Source organism: Anomaloglossus baeobatrachus, chromosome 8 (genome assembly GCF_048569485.1).
Source record: "Anomaloglossus baeobatrachus isolate aAnoBae1 chromosome 8, aAnoBae1.hap1, whole genome shotgun sequence".
Lineage (NCBI taxonomy): Eukaryota > Metazoa > Chordata > Amphibia > Anura > Aromobatidae > Anomaloglossus > Anomaloglossus baeobatrachus.
In genome coordinates this window covers 195,829,648-195,851,215 of record NC_134360.1, presented here as the reverse complement: position 1 = coordinate 195,851,215, position 21,568 = coordinate 195,829,648, and the positions used below count along the sequence as shown (strand labels likewise).

The following is a 21,568-nucleotide window of genomic DNA, read 5'->3' as shown; positions in this document are numbered from 1 at the left end:
CACCATGTGCTAACTACTGAGCCACCAGAAAATTAAAAACCACAATCCAGCAAACACAAACTAATAGAGGTTTAACATTTATATTTGAGTTCAGAGAGGATATATACACTGTGTGCAGAATTATTAGGCAAATGAGTATTTTGATCACATGATACTTTTATACATGTTGTCCTACTCCAAGCTGTATAGGCTTGAGAGCCAACTACCAATTAAGCAAATCAGGTGATGTGCATCTCTGTAATGAAGAGGGGTGTGGTGTAATGACATCTACACCCTATATAAGGTGTGCTTAATTATTAGGCATCTTCCTTTCCTTTGGCAAAATGGGTTAGAAGAGAGATTTGGTGGGCTCTGAAAAGTTCAAAATTGTGAGATGTCTTGCAGAGGGATGCAGCAGTCTTGAAATTGCCAAACTTTTGAAGTGTGATCACCGAACAATCAAGTGTTTCATGGCAAATACCAACAGGGTCGCAAGAAGCGTGTTGGGGAAAAAAGGCACAAAATAACTGCCCATGAATTGAAGAAAATCAAGTGTGAAGCTGCCAAGATGCCATTTGCCACCAGTTTGGCCATATTTCAGAGCTGCAAAATTACTGGAGTATCAAAAAGCACAAGGTGTGCCATACTCAGGGACATGGCCAAGGTAAGGAAGGCTGAGAAACCATCACTTTTAAACAAGAAACATAAGATAAAGCGTCAAGACTTGGCCCAGAAATATCTTAAGACTGATTTTTCAAAGGTTTTATGGACTGATGAAATGAGAGTGACTCTTGATGGGCCAGATGGATGGGCCAGAGGCTGGATCAGTAAAGGGCAGAGAGCTCCACTCCGACTCAGATGCCAGCAAGGTGGAGGTGGGGTACTGGCAGGGCTGTATTTTGCCTTCGTGCTGCCCTAGGCACTTTAAGTGGTCGCGCCCCTTAGTGACAACGTAACACTATGAGTTTTCGCACACGACATCTGTTTAAGGCAGATCTACTCTGTAAAACACTTGAAAAAGTATCAATGAGAAACGAAGGGCACTAACCCCCCCCCAATGGGGATCACCACAGGCACATCAAAACATAGCATGAGTATAAAATATTCCCACCACACCGTCCCCACTTATATACTGTGACTGTCACATTGCCCCTAATAAACTACACACTGCCCTCCCTTATAAATTATACCCACCACACCTTCCTCAATTATGAAATATGATCTGTACATTGACCTCACATCATGTTGCCCCCTCCTCACAATGTCCCATGCATGCTGCCCCCTCCTCAGTGTCCCATGCATGCTGCCCCCTCCTCACAATGTCCCATGCATGCTGCCCCCTCCTCACAATGTCCCATGCATGCTGGCCCCTCCTCACAATGTCCCATGCATGCTGCCCCCTCCTCACAATGTCCCATGCATACTGCCCCCTCCTCACAATGTCCCATGCATGCTGCCCCCTCCTCACAGTGTCCCATGCATGCTGCCCCCTTCTCACAATGTCCCATGCATGCTGCCCCCTCCTCACAATGTCCCATGCATGCTGCCCCCTCCTCACAATGTCCCATGCATGCTGCCCCCTCCTCACAGTGTCCCATGCATGCTGCCCCCTCCTCACAATGTCCCATGCATGCTGCCCCCTCCTCACAATGTCCCATGCATGCGGCCCCCTCCTCACAATGTCCCATGCATACTGCCCCCTCCTCACAATGTCCCATGCATGCTGCCCCCTCCTCACAATGTCCCATGCATACTGCCCCCTCCTCACAATGTCCCATGCATGCTGCCCCCTCCGCACAATGTCCCATGCATGCTGCCCCCTCCTCACAATGTCCCATGCATGCTGCCCCCTCCTCACAATGTCCCATGCATGCTGCCCCCTCCTCACAGTGTCCCATGCATGCTGCCCCCTCCTCACAGTGTCCCATGCATGCTGCCCCATCCTCAGTGTCCCATGCATGCTGCCCCTCCTCACAATGTCCCATGCATGCTGCCCCCTCCTCACAATGTCCCATGCATGCTGCCCCCTCCTCACAATGTCCCATGCATGCTGCCCCCTCCTCACAATGTCCCATGCATGCTGCCCCCTCCTCACAATGTCCCATGCATACTGCCCCCTCCTCACAATGTCCCATGCATGCTGCCCCCTCCTCACAATGTCCCATGCATGCTGCCCCCTCCTCACAATGTCCCATGCATGCTGCCCCCTCCGCACAATGTCCCATGCATGCTGCCCCCTCCTCACAATGTCCCATGCATGCTGCCCCCTCCTCACAATGTCCCATGCATGCTGCCCCCTCCTCACAGTGTCCCATGCATGCTGCCCCCTCCTCACAGTGTCCCATGCATGCTGCCCCTCCTCACAATGTCCCATGCATGCTGCCCCCTCCTCACAATGTCCCATGCATGCTGCCCCCTCCTCACAATGTCCCATGCATGCTGCCCCCTCCTCACAATGTCCCATGCATGCTGCCCCCTCCTCACAATGTCCCATGCATCCTGCCCCCTCCTCACAATGTCCCATGCATGCTGCCCCCTCCTCACAATGTCCCATGCATGCTGCCCCCTCCTCACAATGTCCCATGCATGCTGCCCCCTCCTCACAATGTCCCATGCATGCTGCCCCCTCCTCACAATGTCCCATGCATACTGCCCCCTCCTCACAATGTCCCATGCATGCTGCCCCCTCCTCACAATGTCCCATTGGCCCCTCTCTCCCATTCCCCCAGCAGCAGCCTCTCTCCCCTGCCTTCAGCAGCAGCCTCTCCCCCAGCATCAGCCTCTCTTCCCCAGCCCCCCCAGCATCAATCTCTCTCCCCCCAGCATCCCCCAGCATCAGCCTCTCTCCCCCAGCCTCCCCCAGTTTCAGCCTCTCTCCCCCAGCTTTCCCCAGCATCAGCCTCTCTCCCCCAGCTTCCCCCAGCATCAGCCTCTCTCCCCCAGCTTCCCCCAGCATCAGCCTCTCTCCCGCAGCTTCCCCCAGCATCAGCCTCTCTCCCCCAGCTTTCCCCAGCATCAGCCTCTCTCCCCCAGCTTTCCCCAGCATCAGCCTCTCTCCCCCAGCCTCCCCCAGCATCAGCCTCTCTCCTCCCAGCCTCCCCCCTCCTAGCCTCTCCCAGCATCAGCCTCTCTCCTGCCAGCCTCCCCCAGCATCAGCCTCCCACAGCATCAGCCTCTCTTCTCCCAGCCTCCCCCAGCATCAGCCTGTCTCCTCCCAGCCTCCCTCAGCATCAGCTTCCCCCTCCCAGCCTCCCCCAGCATCAGCCTCCCTCCTCCCAGCCTCCCCCAGCATCAGCCTCCCCCAGCATCAGCCTCCCCCCTCCTAGCCTCCCCCAGCATCAGCCTCCCTCAGCATCAGCCTCTTTCCTCCCAGGCCTCCCCCAGCATCAGCCTCCCTCCTCCCAGCCTCTCCCAGCATCAGCCTCTCTCCTCCCAGCCTCCCCCAGCATCAGCCTCCCTCACCATCATTCTCCCTTCTCCCAGCCTCCCCCAGCATCAGCCGCTCTCCTCCCAGCCTCCCCCAGCATCAGCCTCCCTCCTCCCAGCCTCCCCCAGCATCAGCCTCTTTCCTCCCAGCCTCCCCCAGCATCAGACTTTTTCCTCCCAGCCTCCCCCAGCATCAGCCTCTCTCCTCCCAGCCTCCCTCAGCATCAGCCTCCCTCCTCCCAGCCTCCCCCAGCATCAGCCTCTCTCCTCCCAGACTCCCCCAGCATCGGCCTCATTCCTCCCAGCCTCCCCCAGCATCAGCCTCTCTCCTCCCAGCCTCCCCCAGTATCAGCCTCTCTCCTCCCAGCCTCTCCCAGCATCAGCCTCCCCCAGCATCAGCCTCTCTCCTCCCAGCCTCCCCCAGCATCAGCCTCCCTTGGCATCAACCTCCCTCCTCCCAGCCTCCCCCAGCCTCAGCCTCCCTCAGCATCAGCCTCCCTCCTCCCAGCCTCCCCCAGCATCAGCCTCTTCCCTCCCAGCCTCCCCCAGCATCAGCCTCCCCCAGCATCAGCCTCCCCCCTCCCAGCCTCCCCCAGCATCAGCCTCCCCCAGCATCAGCCTCCCCCCTCCCAGCCTCCCCCAGCATCAGCCTCCCTCCTCCCAGCCTCCCCCAGCATCAGCCTCCCCCAGCATCAGCCTCTTTCCTCCCAGCCTCCCCCAGCATCAGCCTCTCTCCTCCCAGCCTCCCCCAGCATCAGCCTGTCTCCTCCCAGCCTCCCTCAGCATCAGCTTCCCCCTCCCAGCCTCCCCCAGCATCAGCCTTCCTCAGCATCAGCCTCCCTCCTCCCAGCCTCCCCCAGCATCAGCCTCCCCCAGCATCAGCCTCCCCCCTCCTAGCCTCCCCCAGCATCAGCCTCCCTCAGCATCAGCCTCTTTCCTCCCAGGCCTCCCCCAGCATCAGCCTCCCTCCTCCCAGCCTCTCCCAGCATCAGCCTCTCTCCTCCCAGCCTCCCCCAGCATCAGCCTCCCTCACCATCATTCTCCCTTCTCCCAGCCTCCCCCAGCATCAGCCGCTCTCCTCCCAGCCTCCCCCAGCATCAGCCTCCCTCCTCCCAGCCTCCCCCAGCATCAACCTCTTTCCTCCCAGCCTCCCCCAGCATCAGACTTTTTCCTCCCAGCCTCCCCCAGCATCAGCCTCTCTCCTCCCAGCCTCCCTCAGCATCAGCCTCCCTCCTCCCAGCCTCCCCCAGCATCAGCCTCTCTCCTCCCAGACTCCCCCAGCATCGGCCTCATTCCTCCCAGCCTCCCCCAGCATCAGCCTCTCTCCTCCCAGCCTCCCCCAGTATCAGCCTCTCTCCTCCCAGCCTCTCCCAGCATCAGCCTCCCCCAGCATCAGCCTCTCTCCTCCCAGCCTCCCCCAGCATCAGCCTCCCTTGGCATCAACCTCCCTCCTCCCAGCCTCCCCCAGCCTCAGCCTCCCTCAGCATCAGCCTCCCTCCTCCCAGCCTCCCCCAGCATCAGCCTCCCCCCTCCCAGCCTCCCCCAGCATCAGCCTCCCCCAGCATCAGCCTCCCCCCTCCCAGCCTCCCCCAGCATCAGCCTCCCCCAGCATCAGCCTCCCCCCTCCCAGCCTCCCCCAGCATCAGCCTCCCTCCTCCCAGCCTCCCCCAGCATCAGCCTCCCCCAGCATCAGCCTCTTTCCTCCCAGCCTCCCCCAGCATCAGCCTCTCTCCTCCCAGCCTCCCCCAGCATCAGCCTCCCCCAGCATCAGCCTCCCCCCTCCCAGCCTCCCCCAGCATCAGCCTCTCTCCTCCCACCCTCCCCCAGCATCAGCCTCCCCCAGCATCAGCCTCCCCCCTCCCATCCTCCCCCAGCATCAGCCTCCCTCCTCTAAGCCTCCCCCAGCATCAGCCTCCCTCCTCCCAGCCTCCCCCAGCATCAGCCTCCCCCAGCATCAGCCTCTCTCCTCCCAGCCTCCCCCAGCATCAGCCTCAGCCTCCCTCCTCCCGGCCTCCCCCAGCGTCAGCCTCCCCCAGCATCAGCCTCCCCCCTCCTAGCCTCCCCCAGCATCAGCCTCCCCCTCCCAGCATCAGCCTGCCCCCCTCCTAGCCTCCCCCAGCATCAGCCTCCTCCCCTCCTAGCCTCCCCCAGCATCAGCCTCCCCCAGCATCAGACTCTCTGCTCCAGGGCCCGCTGTCATCTTCCTGGCTCACGTGAGTATCCTCTTCTGACACCGGCTTCCATCGCGGCGTCCTCTGCGGCGTCCTGCTGTGAGCTCTGCATGTGAAATCCACACAACATTGGACGCAGCACAGAATAAGGAGCTGATTGGCGCGCCTGCGACCCCGGGAGTGCAGGCGCCGGCAGTTCCGGGGTCAATCAGCTCTCTGTGCCCGGCCGCCGAAGTTTGTCTGCATTCGCGTCTTAATTGATGAGGATACAAATAAATGGAGGTGCGCCTCTCCCCTCTCCCCCCTCCGAAAATACAGTGGATTTAATGGATATGTAAGAAAAAAAAAAATTTTTTTTTTTACTGCTAGAAGGTGCCGCCCCCCCGCATCCTGCCGCCCCAGGCACGGGACCATGGGTGCCTAATGGTAAATACGGCCCTGGGTACTAATATGGGTTGGTATCATCAAAGATGAACTTGTGGGACCTTTTTTTCGGGTTGAGGATGGAGTGAAGCTCAACTCCCAGCACCTACTGCCAGTTTCTGGAAGACAACTTCTTCAAGCAGTGGTACAGGAAGAAGTCGGTATCATTCAAGAAAAACATGATTTTCATGCAGGACAATGCTCCATCATATGCATTCAACTACTTCACAGCGTGGCTGGCCAGTAAATGTCTAAAAGATGAAAAAATAATGACATGGCCCCCCTTGTTCACCTGATTTGAACCCCATAGAGAACCTGTGGTCCCTCATAAAATTGGAGATCTACAGGGAGGGAAAACATTACACCTCTCGGAACAGTGTCTGGAGGCTGTGGTGGCTGCTGCACGCAATATTGATCGCAAACAGATCAAGCAACTGACACAATCTATGGATGGTAGGCTACTGGGTGTCATCATAAAGAAAGGTGGCTATATTGGTCACTAATTTTTTGGGTTTTGTTTTTGCATGTCAGAAATGTTTATTTTTAAATTTTGTGCAGTTATATTGGTTTACCTGGTGAAAATAAACAAGTGAGATGGGAATATATTTGGTTTTTATTAAGTTGCCTAATAATTCTGTTCAGTAATAGTTACCTGCAAAATCACATATCCTCCTAAGATAGCCAAATCTAAAAAACCCCCACTCCAACTGCCAAAAATATTAAGCTTTGATATTTATGAGTCTTTTGGGTTGATTGAGAACATAGTTGTTGATCAATAATAAAAAAAATCCTCTAAAATACAACTTGCCTAATAATTCTGCACATGGTGTGTATATGTATATATATATATATATATATATATATATATATATATACACTGCACTGTATATATACTGTATATATCCATGTAACACAGTGCCCTTTTTCTCTGGAATACACTTATCATATGGTATAAATCATAGGGCATGCTCTGATGATAGTTTAGAATAATAATATTTTTTTTTTCTATAGCGCCAACATTTTCTGCAGCACTTTACAATTCAGTGGGGACATGTACATGTGGCGCCCTGGACTAGCCAGGACGTCACAGGTACTGCAACAACACACCCCACACCCCGGTTAGGAACATCAAAGTCAGACACAAATCCTTGTTGCCTCCCTCCAGGGGCTGATGTCCACACCAGGTGGGGCGGAGCCAGGTGGTTGGCTCCACCCACCGAGGAGTTCACAGTCCTGGAGGCAGGAAAAGGGAGTTGGTTGAAGTTGGAGTTCCGTGAGGGAAAGTGAAGGAAGTTGAGGAGCTGTAGCAGACTGACCGTGTCCGGGTACGTGGCCCGGGCACCTGAGAGCAAGGTTGGCAGACGGTGGTGACCGTCTGCAGGAGAGGCCGATTGACGCACAACCGTAAGGACCGGGGACGGGCGGTGGCCCGCTGGTACCGGATTGGGGAGCGAAGAGAAGCCAGCACCATCCGGCAGGGCCTACGGACCCCAACCAGGCTTGGAGTCGCCGTTAAACTGGTCAAATTCGTCAGCGACGGGAACCTCCGGGGTTTCCCAGCAGTAAAGACCCGACTGAAGGCAACCGCTCAACCATGAAGGGAAATACAGCTACCGCCACAGCTAGAGTTCCCAGGGCCAGCGCCTGCGGGCAAAAAGGAGCTGAGTTCCCAGTGCCAGCGCCTGCGGGCAAAAAGGGGCTCCTCTGGCAAACACACTGCTGGGGAGCGGGCTACCAGTGGGAAGCCATCGGGGACGAAAACACAACAAAGGTGCAGGGAGAGACAGTTACCGCCAACCTACCGGGAGGGATCACCGCAGCAGCCTGTGGGACCCGTCCATCCAGCCGTCTGTTTTACCAGAGACTCCGTGTACGTTACTGGCTGAGTGAGTACCACCGTGCCGTCTGGCACCGCGCTGCCCCCGCGACCCTGCACCTCGCCAAACCCCGCCATCCACCTTCCAGTCAACATCACCGGGCCCCGGGACCACCAAAATTCCCCCTACCCATGGAGGGGAGAGAATCATCCCAGCTGTTCCCTGTCATCGCTCCCGGGATCCACATACCGTGGGTGGCGTCACAAACTGACATCCCAAACACCAACAAACCATCCCTTTCACTCACGGGCGAGGAGCGCCGCTCGAGTCCCCGGATCCGGCCCACCGCTCGAGCCACCGAGCAACAGCAGCAGCAGCGCCGGACCCGAGCGTGGTGAGCGCAGCGTCCCCTCCTCCGCCCGCGACATACAGACCCCTGTAGACTTGTCCTCTCTCCTCCTGTACTTGTCTGTGCCTTGTATTGTTCATGATTATTGTACTTGTCTATGTATGGCCATTTTCACATGTAAAGTGTTATGGAATAAATGGCGCTATAATAATATTTATTAATAATATTTATTATTGTTATTTATTATTATTATTATTATTAATAATAATAATAATAATAATAATAATAATATCAGACATTACAGAATATCACAATTCAACAGAGACGGTGAGTGACATTCACTCCTTCTTTGCCATTGGAACTCCAAATGAATAGAATCTGTTTTACAAGCGCTTGGGAAATCACTGCAGAACACACGCTTTGCTGTGTACTCAAAGTTTCTGCTTTTTTACATCATGTGACCAATTTATATAGTATCCCAAACAAAGAAATAACTTCTCAGAACTATGCACCAATAAGAGCCACAGGGGTGTGTGTAGAAATGTGACACTTCCGCACCCATGAGTGTTAGTTGAGCCCTATGGCATCATTTAGTTATAAGATGTTTTCTATAAGAACAAAATGGATTGTATTCTATCACAAGACCAAGCTTAGAATCTAGTTTTCCTTTAAAAATATTTGTTATCTGCTGGACAACTCTTTATGAAATCAATGTTTGTTTCCTGCAAAGCACAGAATTGCTATCATGATTTGTGCCAATTGAGTTGCATCCAACCAGACATCCAGGCTTTGGAAATGAAAATTTTAAAACTTTCTTTTTACAATCTTCTTTGTTTCCCCAATGGGACAATTCAGAAGAGAAAACATGAATCGAGCTTCTTCTTAATATAGAAAATTGATTCCAAGTCGAAACAGGAGATTCCTTACAGTTTAGCAATAAGAAATGAAATGATGTCTTGAGAGATTGGGCTTGTGCATTGATTGTGTAATGTTGGCTTCTCTTGCACAGAAGTGGTCTAATGACTGTCTGTCTCCATATTGCTGAACGTGCTGTGAATGCCGGTATTATGCCTGAGCCCAATCGGTTCAGTCATCTCTCTCAGTCAAGCATACATTTATTCTTAAAATGAGAACCAGTAATAGGTAACCGAATCCGCCCCGGCCGACATTAGTTCTACTCTGATGATTCCTCATTTCCCATATTGATTTGTAAGAAAAGACTTTCCATTATGTTCTCAGCAGATAAATATGTCCACTGTATGCATGAGGTCTATTACCTTGTTTGCCAGACTAATCGTGGCGTACTGATAACACTTTCACTGACTGAAATGCTAAGATCAAGTGATCATTTTCTGACACGTTAACTACTCCGGGCTTCTCAGGACAAACCCCTGACGGAAGTCTATTAAGCATTGGCTTTGTAATGCTGCTACCATTATGTGTATAGAGCTCAACGTCCCCTGATTCATATGATGGGAATATAATAAAAGGTGTCACTTAAAAAAAATTGACGGATGACGACGGATCTGTTGCAAAACGGACGCATATCGGATGTAACGGACGCGACGCATGCGTTATTTCACAGGAATCCGCTAACGGATTCCTGTGAAAAAACACAACAATTGCGTCCGTTGCAGAAAAATATGATGGATCCGTCGTTATGATGCAGCGACGGACCCGACACAACAGAAAGGACGGAAATGTGAACCTAGCCTTACTGTAACATTGCGCTACACAGTCCTGTTAAAAATCTTGTAGGCGAGTTAAAGGGAACCTGTCAGGTGCAATATGCACTCAGAGCCACGATCAGTTCTGGATGCATATTCCTAATCCCTGCCTAACCATCCCTGTATACACTAGCATAGATAAAGAGATCTGTAGAAAAAGTATTCCTAAAGATCCTTTATGATATGCTAATGAGCGACGGGACTAGTCGAGATGGCGTTACTTCCCTTGGCTAGTCGGCCCCCTTAGTATGTTTGCACGCCCCTGTGGGCGTGCTAACATGCTAATGAACTGTAGATGCTGGAGATGAGAGTGGATGTAGTGCCGCGCTACCACCAATGTTTGTTGATTAATATTAGTACTTTATTTTATAGGTCGAAGCGTTTCTGGGATCAAGTCCCCTTCCTCAGGACCATGGAAATCAACAACATGCTAATGAATGCGCAGCGTCAGAGGATGGTCGCACTCACCTCTCCGCTGCCATCATGTCCAAGTCCTAGATTTCGGCTCAGTGCACATGACCCCGGACTTTCAATCATGCGCACTACAGGGGCTTGAAGCCAGGACTCATACAGCCTGCGGTCATGCGCACACTGCATCCTCCCGCCATGTGCTTATCTTGGCTGTGTATCATAATAAGAGGGACCCTATGCAGCTTTGGTGCAGAAAATAATCTGCACCATGTAAATTCTTGGTGCGTTTTTCAGCTCTTCCACCCATTTACTTAATTCTGAAAAATACATGACGAAACTCAACCAAAAAGATGGATACAATGCACCAAGTTTTTGGTGCGTTTTTCTGCCAGAAGATACAGATTTGGTGCAGAAAAATACTCAGAGTGTGCATATAGCCTTATAATGTAGAAACAATAATTGTTTCAATTATAGCAAATGATGTTCTGAAACGCAACGTATCAGCTTAGATTTGGCCTGACATCAATAAATTACTTAATTTGAGACAACCTCTCTGTAATTTTCCTGCTAGGGTATATTAAAATGGTCGTCTGACGCCGGTCACTTTCGTCATTTATTAGGATAGGACATGTGCATGAAACCTACTGATTTCGCACATGCAGAATCCATGTTATCCGCTTCGTTCCCCTCCTAATATAGAAGTAGCACTGGAAAATCCCCTTATTACAGGAGCTATGGCTCCTTGTTAGGATTCTACTTATTAGCCATAACCATGACTCAAGTGTCAAGTGTGACCTTTGCCTTTGAGACAGGCGACATCAATGAAGTGAACTCAATTTTCAATGATGAGAAAATACAGAGAAAATGAGCCATTACATGTCTTAGATCATCAAAACTCAAGAAAAAGAGTTGCGGATGGAGCAATTCATAGCAAAATATAAATGAAACACTACTTGAGGAATTTGAGTCATAGCAATCAGTCAGCCCCGGCCCATATCTTCTTGTGTGTTCTATATCTGCTAAGTTAGCTTATGGAGGAAGGCTATGAACTGTAGCGCCACCTATTGGAAATAGCAATCCTAAAAGTCAGAAGTGGCCCTTTAACGAGCCTTTTCATACGACTAAGGATTTATGCCAGATCAATACCCCAATTTTCAGACACAATGTTTCGGGGTGATTGCCCCTCGTCAGTGCAAAGTATGAGATCTGATCTGGCTGTATGAGAAGCTCTCGTTGGGTCTCAGGAGAAAACCTTTCTCCTTGCGGAGACCTGACAAACCAGTCTGGCTGCCAGTGAGGAGTCTTATAGCTGCAATGCCCCTCTGGGAAATATTCCAATAATCTGCTAAGCATTACACCACCAGTCCCCTCCATGTAAACCTGCATATACCGGGACTCAAAGTGCTGTGTGGATGGTATCACATCCATATACAGATATCCCGGTATCCATACTTTTAATTTGGTAAGTATATGGTGGATTGGAATTGCACCTTTCCGTAGTTATGGAGTCTTCTCTGATCCTGAATGTATTTCACAATTTATTCAAATTTTATGAAAATTGTCATTTGTTGAAAGTTTTCTTTTTAGTTTATTCTGCTTACCAATCACCAGTAGGATCATGATTCTGTGAATATGGAAATAACACAATTTTCTCTCCTTTTTTCCCTTTAGTTTGCGTCCGGTATACCAGACCTGACTCTAAAGGACATAGCGTGCAGCCAGAGTCTCTTGGAGCGGTTCATCATCTTCAGCAGTCGCAGGGGAATGCATACAGTGCGAAATGCGATGTGTGTGCTGTCCCAGCAGAGGCTACAGAAGATAGAAGATGTGCTGTACTCCAACATTGATTTCTTCAAAGTCTTTGAAGTTGTAAGTACTCTCCCCTCTTCTGAAAGTTGTTGAAAAGTCTTGCTGAAAGTAACTGGAGAACAGTTAGGCTATGTGCACAAGAGATGTGAATGGGAAAAAAAAGAAGGGGAAACGATCCAGCACAAGTCCTCCTTAGGTTAAAACAATCGAGTCTTTATTTGAACATCTTTAAAAACATAGTGAAGACCGAAAAATAGCCTGGGTGGTAAAGGTACAATTCATGAGGGCTTTACGCGTTTCGGACTGACAATAAAACCAACTAGTCCTTAGTCATAAGTTGACTTATGACTAAGGACTAGTTGGTTTTATTGTCAGTCCGAAACGCGTAAAGCCCTCATGAATTTTTTCCCATTCACATCTCTGCTACCGGTCGGGATAGACCGTGGGATCCCAGGCACCCGCAAGGCTGAACAGTCCGGGCAGCAGGTGAGCTGAAGACTCTATTATTTATCCATCACTATGTGCACAAGGCGTTCTTTCGATGCTAGCTCAACCACTGAGTTTTTTCAGGTGACGCCGTTTCAGGAAAATGTTGGGGATTTTTCCATCAGTCTTGGGCGCGGCACCATCGCCTTTCACGATATACTACGTAGTACAGAGAGCCAGCGACTTATAAATTGGAATCAGCTCTAAAAATGAGCATGTCACTTCTTTCCATGACTTCAGGGTTTCCGAACCCTGAGGCGGTTAACAAAAGGGAGATAAGATGTAACAAGAGCATAGTACTATTATTGAACTTGGTCGAAAGCAAAACTCCTCATAACCATATAAAAGATCAGCGCAAATGGATGCCAAACTAAAATCAATCCACTGCCGACACAAACTCCATAATACCACAATTAATAAACAGGAGAACCGGAGTAATTAGTGTATCAAAATATGTATCAAAGTTTATTCATAACACAAAGTGGTGGTGATCATATTAAAAAGACAACTGTGATTTAAAACATGCATGAAAGGCACAATACACTTGTATAAATGGACATAAAATGCAAAAACACCTTTACAACATCGAGTATGATGGGCAACCAAATGCTTTTTATGTAATGGTAATATCCCTTTAAATTTCATGTGTCTCAGGCCATAGATAGATGGAAAAATACAAAAACACCTTTACGGTATCCTAAATAATGGGCAACAAAGTGCATATTTGTAGCAGTAATACCCCTTTAAGTTTCATAAATCTTAAGGGTGCTTTACACGCTGCGACATCACTAACGATATATCTTCGAGGTCACGTCGTTAGTGACGCATATCCGGCGCCGTTAGCGACATCGCAGCGTGTGACAGCTAGGAGCAACGATCAACGATCGCAAAAATGTCCAAAATCGTTGATCGTTGACACGTCGCTCCTTTCCTTAATGTCGTTGCTGCTGCAGGTACAATGTTGTTCTTCGTTCCTGCGGCACCACACATCGCTATGTGTGACACCGCAGGAACGACGAACGTCTTACCTGCGTCCACCGGTAATGCGGAAGGAAGGATGTTCCGGCCGCTCATCTCCGCCTCTCTGCTTCTATTGGACGGCTGCCATGTGATGTTGCTGTGACGCCGCACGAACCGCCCCCTTAGAAAGGAGGAGGTTTGCCAGCCAGAGCGACGTGTAAGCGAGGTTGTGCACCACAGGCAGCGATTTGCCTGTGTCGTACAACCGACGGGGGCGGGTACGCTCGCTAGCGATCTCGCTAGTGAGATCGCAGCGTGTAAAGTACCCTTTAGGCCTCACTGCCACATCTATGTGGGGATAACATAGTTGCTACCAGGAGAAATGAATGCACAATAATGTTTCCCATTAATGCTGCCTATAACAGGTCCTAGAACACATATGTGTAGCAATAGTATCCCTTTAAATTTTATGTATCTTCAGTCCTCACAATGACATCAATATGAGGATAACATGGATGATAAAAGGCAGAATTGGTACATGATGATATTTCCCAGTAACACTGTCTTGTACATACCAATTTTAAAGTGCCCAGTGCAAAGTGTGATTCAGGTAAGTCAAAAGTACCCAGGGTGTCCCAAGGAGAAAGAGCCACTTAAACACTTGACGCGCGTTTCGCCAGGAAAGAATGGTCCTCAATCCAAATGACTTCTTCAGGGAGGGAGAGTCTCTGCTGTGTCCAGACTTGCTTGTTTGCATGATGTCCAGGATAGCCTGTTATTCAGGTTCTCGCTCTCCCACATGCCTTCAAGCTTGCTGTGCCTCAACCTCCTGAGTTCTTGTGCCCACACCAGGTTGCAATTTTGTGAATCCACAATCCACCTAGCCAGGCTAAAAATGACTGTGGACCACTGCACTCTGGATGTGCCATGGAACAAAATCAGCCATGTGTGATAGGGTCCTTCTCCCATATCACACAATCAACAGAGCGAGAGATGATTGAACAATCCAAAGAACATGAATTCAAAGCAAGTCAGAACATCCATCAAATAATCCACCACACAGAGGGTAAAGTAGTCCAGTAATGGGATACATGTCCCGGGGTTCAGGCACAATCCTCCAGCAGTCCTTTTTCAGGGAAATTGGGGTTTCTCAACAGTTCTCTGGTGTGCTGCCTGTAACTGCAGCTTCTCCCCCAGAGGATGAATCTTCCTGCTTGTCTCTTGTCCTTTCCAGTCAGACTAAATAATCTTCCAGGTAAGCCGAGAGTTTGGGTGGATCCAAGGCCCACCTTTCCCAGACTTAAGGACAAAAGCCCGGCAGGGGTTGATTAACCTGCAAACAGGACAATGTACACACAATGGACAGAGCACCACGCCTAACATACGAACCTACACAAATTTATACACAACTCCCCATACTCCACCATCACACATGTTTGAAACTTTTGTCTGATAGGCAAATTAAAAAAAAAAATCTATATATATATATTATATCTATATCTATATATACACTGTATATATATTATTTTTGAATTTTTTTTAAGATTATTCCCAAATAGGTTGTTCACCCTCCATGTTATTTAACATGCATGATTGATTGTAATAGCAGAATGATGGTTCATCAGATGATCATTTTTCCAACCATCAACCTACTTTTTTCTATTGAGTATGGCCACCTAAAGATATATTAGTGCTGCTGACTTCTACCTGGGTTTTGGTCCCACAGCTTTTTTTTTTTCTTTTAACATTTTTACACAAATAGTTCAGAAAAAGAAAACAAGTCATGTTTATAGGCTATCTTTTGATCGGAAAAGGAAGCATATTTCTGTTGGCGCAGGACGCAGCAAGTCACATTGGTGCCTGTGGAGCAGAGAAGCAGCAGTGTGATTCTAGTGCTTTGTATCTGGTTTTCTCAGCTGTAGCTGGTAAAGCGAGCCTCTGCCTGGATCTCCGCTGTTATTACAGCTGTCGGCTTCATTGTGCTTATGACAGGAAAAAGGTCTGCTGCAGCTACGGCATGTACACCACAAGAAAAGAGACGACGAGAAAGACATAAATGAAGAGATAGTCGCTGCTTTTATTCTCTTTTATACTTATATATTTACAATATCATTTCCTTCTATGACTAACTTCTGCACTTTTTGTAGATTCCTGAGTTTTTCCTATTTTTGGTGCAATTTTTCACTTTTTTTGCCTTCTTTAAGAGATGAAAAATAAATAAATTTGTTCACATTCATAAAATTTTCAGAAAAGTTTTGTATTGCTAGTAAAAGACAAATTACAAAAACATATTCAGAAATGATGGGAAAAAAATCAATGCAAAATTTGCGGCTTGCAGGCAAATCTGAATCAAAAACATACGGCATGTAAAACAAAAAATTTAATGCAATAGATTGTCCTTATGACTATGCTCAGATTTTTTTCCCCTTTTTTTTTTTACTATTTTCTAGCAGAATTTTTTTTTTTTATCAAAAATTGCTGAGCATATCTTAAAGGCTACATAGACCTCAGCACAGATTTTTTTTTTCATATATATACTAAATGCAAAATTAAATAACATTTTTAATCATCTTCTCTTTATTTATTGTCTCCTATGTTACAAATCCATCAGGAGCTCCTACTGGTTCTGATGATTTTCTGCTTTCCTTTGCTGTTGCTTAGTGTTAGGCTTTGTGCACACGTTTAGTATTTGGTGCAGAATTTTCTGCACCATTTCTGCATCTCTTGGCAGACAAATTGCAGTGGCAAAAAAGCACATTTTTGACACCACATGTGCGCTTCAAATCGCTGCAGAAACACTGCATAATGAATGCAGTATTTTTGTTAGGGCTCATGCGCACGTTGTGTATTTACATGCATTTACGCTGCGCATTGCACTTCAGTGTAAATGAATGCGTCCTGCGTCCCCTGCACAATCTATGTAAATTGTGCATGATCCGTGCGCACGATGCTTTTATGAACGCAGCGATTTGGGTGCTAAAATTTTGACCCAAATCCATGCGTTCATAAAAGCAGCATGTCAATTATTTCTGCGTTCTGGATGCAGCTCCCACTCTGTCTATGGTGGGGGTGTGTCGCCCTGGGCAAGCCAGGGGACACAGGTCACACACCACCACACCCTACATCCCAGTTAGGAACACCAAAGCTAACCAAAAATCCTTGTTGCCTTCCTCCAGAGGCTGATGATTCACACCAGGGGGTGGGCCAGGCAGTTGGCTCCGCCCACCGAGGAGTTCACAGTGGGCTCTTATATATGGCATTCCAGAATACTGTATATAAGAGCCCAGGCCACTCTGTATAATGTAAAAATCACTCTTCTTATACTCACATAGGGGGTGGTCTAGTCCAATGAGTGTCGCTAGTCTTGGTCCGGCACCGCCTCCGTCTTGTGGGATCACCATCCTCCTGCCCAGCCCAATGTGCAAGAAGTGTCCTGCGTCAGCCACACAGAGACCTCCATTGCGCTCCTGCGAATGCGCACTTTTGTCTGTTTCCATATTAGTTTTGTAAATTGGGCCTTGTCATTTGAGGGGCTATTAGGAATTGTCCAAATGATGGGTGTAATACGGATAAAATCTAGAGTTCAAGTTGAGAGGAGTGGAAGCTGGGGCTAGGTGTAGCTACAGCGGAGGTGAAGCTCAAGTTGACTGGCGCCAGGGTTGGAGCCCTGGTGCATTGGCTAGGTGGCAGACGGTGGTCTCCGTCAGCAGGCGACGGGAAGACGGCAGCCGGAGATCCGAGGTGGACCGGGACAGGGTTGCAGCCTGCCGGTACCGACACTGGAGAACCGACCCGGAAACTGTGCACAGAGGGGGTACTTGGACCCTGAAGCCAGGACCGGAACCAACGGCCTAGCTAATTAACCAATTGAGGGCAGGATTTTAGGTTCTGTCCCAACCAAAGTCCCAAAAGCAGACAACCACCCACAGAGAGGGATAGGGCATCCGCCAGGGCCCGGTAGATCCCATGGGTCAGCGTCAGCGGGCACGACTCCTCAGGTACACAATACACCGGGAGCGGACTCTCACATTTTACACCGGGACGTCTACACAAACAAAGCAGTGCAGAGGGAAAAGACGGCGACCACCAGCCCGGGTGGGGGACCAGAGTACAATCGGCCGCGGCGGCCGGCCACCAGCACCTTGGTTTACCAAAAGACTCAGATTTATTCAACTGTGAGTAACCAAACATCCCCTGGTACGTCTGGGCGCGCAGGCCCCTGCCATAGCCATCCCTTGCACCAACCCATCGGGTCCCGGGGCCGGGGCACCCATCCCTACCCACGGAGGGGTTAACATCCAACTGCCATCACACCTTCCCCGGGTATCCCGCAACAGCAGCGGTGGTGTCACACTTCACCACACACCGTGGGTGGCGTTGCAAACGATTACGGCCAAGCCCGTACAACTACGTCCCCCCTTTTCATTTAGCGTGTTTGCGTGACCCCCGGGTCCGGAGGATCCCTCGAGCCACACAGCGGGTCCGAGCAGCTCGGCTGCTACAGGCTTGGGGGGTGGCACACCAGCAATGCAGAAACAAGCCAAACTAACGAAAAAAAATCCTCTCACGATGAATTCCTCCTATTGTTATATAAGGCACTTTAAATAGTTTGTCCTCAGAAAAAGAAGAGTTACTCATAAGCTTGGTATCTGAAGGAAGTGTGTTGAATTAATTGTTAGGAAGAATGTGCCAAGACAATATTATATTATGCAATCTGAGGGCAAACATGGTAGTAATGGGCAATAAACGCCATTTATGACTTAATTCTATTGTTAGTAGCCAAGAGCTGATGTTTATGGAGTAAGGGCCGGGTGCCCTCAACTATTAGTTAGAAGAACTCTCACTCCGGAGACCCCAGCTTGTTACGTGCTACCACCGGAGCTACACGAGGGGTGTCATATTTAGTGTCATAGACTAAACACATGATCCCTTACGCCTTACCAAAGGGTTTCTTGAAATTTCAGAAAGGAAATGAACAGATAGGAATACGGGATTCTCTAAATGGTTACACTGGGGGCTGATTGGGGGAATTGTGTCATTGTAATTTTTTTATTTTGATGGGCGCTGTGTTATGCTTAAAGGCTTCTTTGATAGGGCTGCAGAGGAATTAAAGGATCCATTGATGTCATGCATGGAGTACAAGATGTCCATATATAACACATGACACGCGATCAGATCAACGGGCGTCTGACGAACTACCAAAAAACACCACAGAAGGGGGAAACACTGGGGTCACGATACAACGGAGGTCCCTGCCGCTAGAAAGAGGGGTGAGGGGGCACCTCCTGCACTCACCTCAAGCTCACTCCTGAGCTCCCTAGCGTCCCTATACAGGTGGTTTCAACTTGTCGGTGAGCAGGATAACTGGGTCTCTCAGCGGGCCCTAAACTCACCCTGTCTAGTGAGTAGGCCAACGAGTACACTAGACTCGCCACTCAACTAATAAAAACGGAGGGAAAGGAAAGACAGACGGGGGAATAAACAGAAGGATGCAAAACACTAAACTTCACCGTAGAAGACTGACTCTAAAGTAGCAGATGGATGGGCACAGGACAAAACCTCAGCAGTTCCTTCCACCAGGCTGGCTAAAGTAGAAATGGATTCTAACAGCAGCAGGGTCTGCTGGGAAAGCTCCACTATTTAACTTAAATGGGCATGGACCCGAAGCAGCAACAGCTGATCTGCCCTGCTCAGAACTGCTGGCAACAAAACCTGAAATTAGCTCATGAGACGCCAAAGGAAAAGAAACTTATTTAAAAGAGGAGTCAAGATGGAAATGTTAGGCTCCAGTCCTAAGGCTGTTGTCGCGGGCGGGGAGGAGGGTGTCAGCACACCGCGCTCACCCCTTCTGCTCGGGTCCGGCAGCTGCTCAGTGGTGGCTCGAGCGGTGGGCCGGATCCCGGGGTTTCTCGAGCGACACTCCTCGCCCGTGAGTGAAAGGGGGGTTTTGGGATGTTGGGATAATGTCCGTGACGCCACCCACGGTTGTGGTGATGTGTAGCACCACCGCTGCTCGATGCGGGGATCCCGGGGATGGTGATGGGGAGCAGCCAGGTGTTGTGTTGCCCCTCCGTGGGTAGGGGTTGGTGATCCCGGGACCCGGTGGTGGCTTGTGAGGTGCAGGGCCTGGTGGGCGCAGGGACGCGGGGGCAGCGCTGTGCCTTGCGGCACTGTGGTACTCACTCAGCCTGAGACTTGGACACAGTTTGTACGGTAAACCAAACAGCTGGTAGGACGGTCCCACAGACGGCTGCTTTGCTTTCCCGGTAGGTGACGGTGATGTCCCTCTTCCTTGCACCTGTATGTACGGTTGGTTGCGATGGGTCCCCACCGGTAACCCGCTCCCCGGCTTCAAGCTGGGCCGGAGGAGCACTACACTTTGCCCGCAGGCGCTGGCCCTCAGAGACTGGTGCCCTGGCGGTGGCGGTGCCTCTGTTGTACGGGTTGGACTGTTGCCTTCAATCGGGACTTGGTTGTTGGGGGAATCTACGTCCCCTTCACTGACGGATTCGGCAAATTTGGTGACTCCTAGCCTTGCCGGGGTCCGAGAGGCCCCTGCCCTGGTGCTGACTGTCCTTCGGAACACTGCTCCAGACCACCGGGCACACAGCCAACGGGGTCCTTCCAGGAACTTCCAAACGGTCCCCCTCCGGACAGTCACTGCCGTCGCTGACCTTGCTGTTCTGGCCCTACACAAAGCTGGACCTTCAGGCTTTGCACACTCTCTGCTCTGTCACCACTTCTTGCTTTCCTCCTTTACTACTCTTCTTTCCTCCACTTTCACTTCTCTGTTGTTTACTCTAGCCCCTGCCTGGGCTACTCCTCACTCCTTCCACTTCCTCCTCCCTGACTAGACTGACTGGTCCTTCCTGCCTCCAGAGCTGTGACCTCCTTGGTGGGCGGAGCCAACCGCCTGGCCCACCCCCTGGTGTGGATCATCAGCCTCTGGAGGAAGGCAACAAGGATTTCTGGTTCAGCTTAGGTGTGCCTACCTGGGATGTGGGGTGTGGTGGTGTTGTGACCTGTGACCCCTGGCTTGCCCAGGGCGACACACTGTCACTAGTCTCAAAAGGGGAGATGACCTTGACAATTGAAGGCAGGATACTTCTTTGGGCTTCAATCGTGGAGTATCCTGTAATCAACTTATTGTGTGGGGATCCTTTAAAATAATAAAGTACAAATCCAAGTAGAATTTTGTCCCACCCTGCACAGATCAATGCATCACTCCATTATTAAATTAAATGTTACCCTATGGCTCACATTGTCAATAAACCCATAAAATAGTAACATAGGATTAGAGGCAATAAGGTTGGAAAAAGTTTCTTCTAGTTCATCCTATCATATTCCATCAGTGATCCAGAAGAAGCTTCCATATAGTAAAGCCTCAGGAAAAAACAATGGAATCAGCACCAATATTAGGAATCTGACAGTTCTAATCAATCAATGTTGAACTGTAGAAAGAACATATACCTGTGATTTATGTGCATCCTTAAATTTACCCTTCTCTCCCCAAGAGACCGAAAGTAGGAAGAGTACAGATTGTGCTGACTTTTGACTTTACAAAACCAATGTTTGCTGTCAGTAATCTGTACACAGAGCAGTAAAGGAAGTGAAATCTGTATTTTAAGGTCAGGGCTTGTGGATGATGATGCATCAAAGTCTGAGGGCGATCAGGGTTTGCAGCGTTGTGGATGCAGCAATGTACAGTAGAAGCACAGTGGATGGATTTATAGAAATCTCCTGCCCACTGCGCTTCTTTTCTCTGTGGCACAAACTGATATGCGGTGCAGCTTCACGAGTTGCAGCATGTCAATTTATGCTGCGGAGATGGGAGTGTTCTCTACAGGGAGAATAGAACTAAAGTCTGCAGTGGCCTGAACCCTGATCATGGGAATGAGCAGCTGCAGTTTCCTGCGGAGGAGACTCGCGGCACCGCAGGAGAAGACACGCTGCTTCCAGGACGCAGGGAGATCTGATTGTGCACACATACCCTTAGGGCGGCTTTGCACG

General features: G+C 49.7%; 1 protein-coding gene across 1 annotated transcript in view; it reads left to right on the top strand.

Moving 5' to 3' along the window:
• The window catches only part of ABCA4 (ATP binding cassette subfamily A member 4), a 295,790-nt gene that overhangs the window by 38,953 nt on the left and 235,269 nt on the right, over positions 1-21,568 (top strand). Inside the window, exon 6 of the mRNA XM_075322132.1 lies at positions 11,975-12,172. Coding sequence (XP_075178247.1) covers positions 11,975-12,172 — 198 coding nt within the window. The remainder of the gene's footprint in view (positions 1-11,974; positions 12,173-21,568) is intronic.